This window comes from Mus caroli, unplaced genomic scaffold (genome assembly GCF_978045245.1).
Source record: "Mus caroli unplaced genomic scaffold, Mus_caroli_1 scaffold_17, whole genome shotgun sequence".
NCBI lineage: Eukaryota > Metazoa > Chordata > Mammalia > Rodentia > Muridae > Mus > Mus caroli.
The window spans coordinates 27,596,995-27,604,033 of NW_028227272.1; the positions used below are offsets into that span (position 1 = coordinate 27,596,995).

At 52.8% G+C, this 7,039-nt stretch overlaps 1 protein-coding gene across 1 annotated transcript; it reads left to right on the top strand.

Moving 5' to 3' along the window:
- The first annotated feature begins 2,879 nt into the window (after positions 1–2,879).
- Positions 2,880–5,917, top strand: Fam43a (family with sequence similarity 43 member A). The gene has a single exon (XM_021185510.3). The coding sequence runs from the start codon at positions 3,782–3,784 to the stop codon at positions 5,039–5,041; it is 1,260 nt and encodes a 419-aa protein (XP_021041169.1). The 5' UTR covers positions 2,880–3,781; the 3' UTR covers positions 5,042–5,917.
- The last annotated feature ends 1,122 nt before the right edge of the window (positions 5,918–7,039 follow it).

Genomic DNA, 7,039 nt, shown 5'->3' on the forward strand with positions numbered 1-7,039 from the left:
AACAAATATTTTTTCAAAGGATTCCAGAGTCACCATTGTCACCTTGAAGTCCGTGTCCAGTGAGTGGGACAGTGGGGGAGGAGGAGCACTATGCAAAACACACAGTGGCAGAAAGCCAGTCCAAAAGCCCTCTAGGAGGCTGGTTCTCAGATGCCAAGTGAGAGGCTGGCACTCCTGCTGGCAGCGTTTCTTTTCAGCTGTGACTTGGTGTCAATCGCCGGCTTGTCCAGTTTTGTGAGAAACAACCTCACCAAGCGGCACTTCCGTCTGCCGCCAGTAGATGGAGTAGCGTCATTGAAAGTACAGCCCGCAGTGTCTAACCAGTTTCTCCATGGACCCTGATGAGACGTTCTCTCCGTGAACCTGCCTGTCATCTGCTCCTCCCACTCACGGAGGGTCTGCGACCTCAGAGTTCAGCGAGGGCGGCCAGGTTCTTCAGAAGGCAAGGTAGGTAGACCCCCAAAGGCTATCCAAGGTCCAGGTCTGCAGGAGATAGCAAGGTTTCTTCCTTCCTGAGTCTTAGAGCACAAGCCCAGGACGTGACTCACACATGGGGTGTTCCCGTTCACCTAGAACCTTTCTGCTCTTCCAAGATCGAAACAAGCTTATTAAACAGGTAGTTCGGCATGACACAGCCTGTACCTCTGAGACTGGTACTCTGGCTGCCACCAGAGAGCTGTAGTGGATGCTTCCTTATCGCTGCTTCTCTCTGGTTTCTCTGTAACTGGGTGTAGCCCATGGTCATTCCTTCATTGGAGATGAGACCAGCGTTGGTCCTCTTTTTGCTCCCCGAAGCCCTTCTGGTCCTCAGACATCCTGGACACTTGGCAATGTTAACTTCTTGGATACGGGCTCTAGTTTAGAATTTAGAGATTGGGATTATAGAGGATCACTCAGCTGAAGGCTAAATTGGCATGCTTCCCCCAGAATATTTTGTTCTTTCGAATTTACAAGTTGTCATTATTGGCATTGAACAATAATTTCTATTGTGTGCACACACAAATATGCACAATATTGCAGTCCCTTTGGCAGAAAAGAAACATCAATGTTGGCATGATGGATTATTATAATTCTGATTTGTTCCATCCTGGTGTCTGGTATACCCCCCCCCCTTAGCCCATCCACATAGCTGGCAAGTTGGGCACTAGGACCCTCGTTAACAGCCAGTCAGGAAAAGGCCATTTCTTCCTGCAGAGAGAGAGGGTTTTAAATCCATTATAGGACATTTCTTTGATGGGGAAACATTTCTTTATTGTTATCACTGACTCTGTCACATCTCATACAAGTGTCTGCATTTTAATCTTGGCATTGCATCATCCTCTGCTCTCAGAAAGCCCTCCAATTCCCCTCCCATTTGGGGAAATCATCTTTCAAACATCGCCTGCTCCCTGGATCCTTTTTAATTTTCTTAGTCACAGGGAACTCTCTTCTCTCTTTTTCCAGATTCTCATAGGAATTTGGGCTTTTCTGGCTGAAGTTAACCCAGCAAAACAATATCTCTGTTTGCTCAGATGTCTCATTCATCAAATAGAAATCGTTTAGCTTTTACTGATTGGCCTCTGGGTGTCCAGAAAGTTGTGGAGGGTTCAGAGGGGCAAGCCAGTGAGTGAGGGTATCTTGTCTAGAGCTAGACATGGTGGTGCATGCCACAATGTGGAGACGGAGACAAGAGGATCCAAATGTGCATAGAGCCTGATCTAGGTAACCAGATCCTGTCTCAGGGGAGGGAAAATAAAGGGGAACAAACAAACCCCACATTGTCCAGTTAGCTCATGAAAAAGAGTATGAAAAGTATTTGAGTTTTTACTAAGCATTGTCACCCAAATTGCATCAGTGATAGGTCTACAAACAGCAGCACAGCCTTACTTAGAAACTTCATGTCTTGAAAAAGTGCCTTACTCTGAGGGTCTGTGGCAGTTTGGGTCGGAGGTGGAAACTGGAAGCAAGTAACTTAGGGACCATTCACTACTGTGTACAATATTGTTCACGGCAGTCATCTTAACTATGAGCTTTCCACTACCTGCTTGCTGCTCACCGGTGGATAAATGGCACCAAGAGAAGAGTAACAGGCAAAATTTTGACTCTCTTATATTTTGTTTCTTTTTCTTTCTTTCCTTTCTTTCTTTCTTTCTTTCTTTCTTTCTTTCTTTCTTTCTTTCTTTCTCTCTCTCCCCCCCCCCCGTCCCCTGCCCACCGCACCCCCCCTGCCCCCCCCCGCACACACACCCCCCCCCCCCGGCCCCCAGAGTTTCTCTGTGTAGCCCTGGCTCTCCTGGAACTCACTCTGTAGACCAGGTTGGTCTCGAACTCAGAAATCTGCCTGCCTCTGCCTCTGCCTCCCAAGTGCTGGGATTAAAGGTGTGTGCCACCACTGCCCGGCTCTTTATTTTCTTTAATAGATGATTATTAAAGAATAATAGTAAACAGAACCTGCGAATTCTCTTGAAGTTGTCACAGAAGAAACACAACAACAGTCACCACAACGACAAAATACTACGCAATTTTCCCCAGAGCCTACAAGCTCAACTTCCACCGCCTCCTCCAGAAGTTTCGATCTAGACGTAGACTTATTCAGCGAGTTGCAATTTAGCCTAGGGTGGAGTGTCAAAGTTTAAGTTCCTCTTGCTATCTATCGGGTAACTCCAGGTCTTTTGGTTTCTATAGCTAAAAGAGATGCTGGTAAATTTGGAACGTGGTTGCCTAAGTGAACTAGTCTTCCCTTCCCTCGACCAGTGCCTGCAACCTGGTCCCTTTAAGAGACCAGAACTGCGTCTGGCGTCGCAGCCCTAAAGGGATCCTCTCCTGTGCTCCTCCCCTGTCCGCGCGGTGAATGGTTCGTGCCGGCCTATATTAACCCGAGATCTTCCTCCCGGACGGCAATGATGTGAAGCGAGCTAGTCGGCTACCGCGCGCACGACCACAGAGGGCGCGCTGCAGATCGCCGAGAACCCCGAAGCGGAGCCGGACACCCCCGGAGGGAAGCAATGAGGTAGCGGCAGTCCCCGGAGCGGACGATGTGCGCGTCCTGCCCTCGGAACCCCGCGCTACCTTGGCCGAGACGGCCAAGCGCGAGTCCCCGGCGTCCCCTCGGAGCGAGGATGCAGTGAGCTGCGGGACCGCTGTGCTTGGCCCGCCGCGGCCAGCCAGACCTCTCGGACCACTCTTGGGGGCAAGCTGCTTATTCAGGGACCAGTTCAGCCAAGGGGCTCGCCCTCTCCTGCACCCACTGGGGGTGGGGAGCACCGGCCCCTGGGCGCACTGCTGTAGTTTCCGCGGCTCCTGGCCCTGGCCCAAGACTTGTGTGTGTGTCACGTTCGCTGAAGAAGAGTTCCAGCTTATTTCTCTCACCATCCCGGTTGCTTTGGCCGAGCCGCCCACCTCTATTTATTTGCACGCACTCATTTGGCCTTTTTCTAAAATATTTTCTGCTCCGCTCGCTTATTTTTTTGCTTGTCTGAGACTTTTGTCCTGGTCCTCCTCATCTAGGCTTCTGTAGCGCTCTCTCTCTCTCTCTCTCTCTCTCTCTCTCTCTCTCTCTCTCTCTCTCTCTCTCTCCCCTGAATATTTTTTTTTTCTAAGATCCTACCCCAGCCCCTGCGGGGTTCCCAAGCACTATCTGGCCTCTCCTGCCTCCATCTCCCTGCCCCGGAGGTCCTCCCAGCCTGAGTTTTATTTTTCGAGCTTGCCCGGGCCAAGCGTAGCCTGGGTTGGTGGCCCTGCGGGGCTCTCACCCCGCGCTCGGCCACCGCCGCCCCAGCCACTCCCCGGGCGTCCTCCGGAGATGCTGCCGTGGAAGAAGCACAAGTTCGAGCTGCTGGCCGAGGCGCCGCCGCGGCAGGCGTCCAAGCCTAAGGGCTACGCTGTGAGCCTGCACTACTCCGCGCTCAGCTCCTTGGCGAGAGCCTGCCCGGAAGGCGCGCTCAGCCGGGTGGGCAGCATGTTCCGCTCCAAGCGCAAGAAGCTGCACATCACCAGCGAGGACCCCACTTACACTGTGCTCTACCTGGGGAATGCCACCACCATCCAGGCGCGCGGGGACGGTTGCACTGACCTAGCGGTGGGCAAGATCTGGAGCAAGAGTGAGGCCGGCCGTCAAGGGACTAAGATGAAGCTGACCGTGAGTGCACAAGGCATCCGCATGGTGCATGCCGAGGAGCGAGCGCTGCGACGTCCCGGCCACCTCTACCTGCTGCACCGCGTCACCTACTGTGTGGCAGACGCGCGGCTGCCCAAAGTCTTCGCCTGGGTGTACCGGCATGAGCTGAAGCACAAGGCGGTAATGCTACGCTGCCACGCGGTGCTGGTGTCCAAGCCGGAGAAGGCTCAGGCCATGGCCCTGCTGCTCTACCAGACATCAGCCAACGCTCTGGCAGAGTTTAAACGTCTCAAGCGGCGGGATGATGCGCGTCACCAGCAGCAGGAGTTGGTGGGTGCACACACCATCCCACTGGTGCCGCTGCGCAAGCTGCTCTTGCACGGACCTTGCTGCTACAAGCCGCCAGTGGAGCGCAGCCGCAGCGCTCCCAAGCTGGGCTCCATCACCGAGGACCTGCTTGGGGAACAGCAGGAGGAAGAAGAGGAGCATCTGGAGGACTGCCTGGAGGAGGAGGAAGAAGAGGACGGCGTGGGGGATGGGGATCCAGCAGAGGAAGAGGCTGAGGAGCAGAGGGCGCTGGTGGTGGCCATGCAGTTGGAATGTGAGGACTTGCTGGACCCGCTGGAAAATGGCCACGAGGAGGCGTTGGGGGACGGCGGGGTCTCGCTGGGCCCCAGCTCGGGGACATCACTTCCTCTGTCAGTCTGTGCCTCAGACATGAAGGCCCAACTGTCACAGCTTATTAGTGACCTGGGCGACCTTAGCTTTGGCAATGACGTGAGCACCCTGGAGACCGATTTAAGGGTGACACGCCTGCTGTCGGGCGAGAGCACAGGCAGCGAGAGCTCCATCGAGGGTGGAGGCCTGGATGCCACCCCTGTCAGCCCTGGCAACCCATCGGGCCCTGCTGACAGCACCAGCCTAGATGAGCCCTACTCGGGCTAAGCTGCCAGAAGACTTCTCCGTGTGCGCCCCCCCCCCCGCCCCAACATACACATAGTGGCTCCCCAACAGTAGTTCTATTCTCCCCTAACCTCCAGGAAAGGGAAAATGATGCACTCGAAGCCCAGACCCGACTTTGGAGTTTTCTGGGGAAGCTATTTCCTCCTGCTAGTTGCCCCAGCGCTTTTGCTCTGAGGTGGCTCAGGTTGTGAACAGGGGGGTGGGGGGCAGGGAGGGCGAGAAGCACTACAAAGGAGAGATAGGCTCTCTGGGGTGGGTGAGGGAGAGCTGGCTGAAGTTGGAAAAGGCCAAGGGCGGGCTGGAGGTGCCCAGCAGCCGGTTTCCTGTTTGTGAGGCAGCTGGGGCTTGGGAAGGAGGGGTCAACTTCCTCCCCAGACCCCCTGACTGGAAGGCCTCTTTCTGTCATCAATATCTCATTAACAAAGTCACTTTCATAACGTTGGAGGCTTTAAAGCCGCTTTACCTGCCCCCAGTTCTTTCGGATAGGGGAGCTTGGGCTGTTTACCTCAGACTCAAACTCTTGAAAGTATGCCAAATTTCTCAAATAACTCTTGGGGTGGGGGGCAGTGTATGAAAGTCGTGTTTTGTTTACAGTTAAAGAAACCTAATATCTAAAAAACAAAAAAGGAATTTTCCTTTAGAAATACACACCTTCCTCTGGCCCCAAAGCTCCTACTCCATGATGCTATGTAAAATATTTTTGCACTGTTGTGAAGTATTTTTGACTTTTTTTTTTTGTACATAACTGTGTTCTCGGAGCTGAATGTTTATATCTCTTTTGCTGTGCAAAAGATACCTGTAAAATGTTGTTCGGTTGTACATATGGAGATGTGTATAAAACATTTTGTTATTTTTTGAGCAGCATTGTTTCAATTCTGTTGGCATGTCAGCCGCGGGGTGAGAATAAAGAGGAAAAGCTGTCAGAACAGGCGAGAGCCTCTGGAAATGCTACCCCAGATGATTGGCGGGGAGGAGGTGGGGGCGGGGTTGTGCCTCCAGTCTTAGTGTGGTCCTGCTGGGCTGGAAGAGAGCCGGAGGTGAGGCCTTGCTACCCACAGCGGTGCTTTGGGAGCAGACCAAAAAGCTCGGGGTGTTTTATCTGTGGCCAGCCTCTGTATATTTCATATTCCTATTTTGTGTGTGTGTGTGTGTGTGTGTGTGTGCGCGCAGTTTTGCTTGCTTGTTGATTTTGAGACAAGAGACGCACTGTGCGGCTCTAACTGTCCAGGAACTCCCTAATACAGACCAGGCTGGCTTCAAATGGAGAGATCTGCTTGCCTCTGTTTCCCAAGTGTTGGGGTCAAAGCTGTGCAACATTCATTATGCCTGGCATATGGATTTTTTTCCTTCAAGCTAATTTTGGAGAGGTCAGTGTAAATTTAACTGCCCACGCTGTTTACACGTGTCACGTGGATGGCTGTTTACTGAGTGACTTGCCGTGTGCTGAGTTTTTTTTTTTTTTTTTTTTAACCACCTCCTGTGGGTTGGCCTAGTGACCAAGTACAAACATAATCTATAGTCCTTTTCCTCTGCAAATTGCCACGGTGCTTTGGAGACCGACTAGCACCCTAAAGGGGAACTCAGTGGAGTGAGGCCTGCTTTGTTTTACTCTGGGAAGAAAAGCAAAGAGAAAAGTTGTAGGCCCCAGCCACCCAGGGGGTGGGGTGTGAGGGTGGAGTGAGTCACTGTGCAGGTGGGGCTGGGGGAGACCGCTTGAACTGCCTGTTTCCTGCCCTTGCAGCCCAGCCTGGCCCAGTGGGAACCATTCTGAGAGCAAGACAGCGGAGCTGTTGGCTTGGCGTGGGGGTGTGTGCTGTGGGGTGTTCATGCTTTCTCTGTTTGTTTCTCTTGTGAACTCCAACCAGATGTCTCTGGTTGGGTTACACCCAGAAGCTGCGCGAATTCCCTTCTGCCAATCATTTTTCCCATTGCCCTTTTGGATCTCTCTTCCTGTGCTGCAGAAATGGATCTCAGTCCTGG

What these genes read in the sequence shown, in the direction of transcription:
- Fam43a (XM_021185510.3), top strand. Translation starts at nt 3,782, where the DNA reads ATGCTGCCGTGGAAGAAGCACAAGTTCGAGCTGCTGGCCGAGGCGCCG.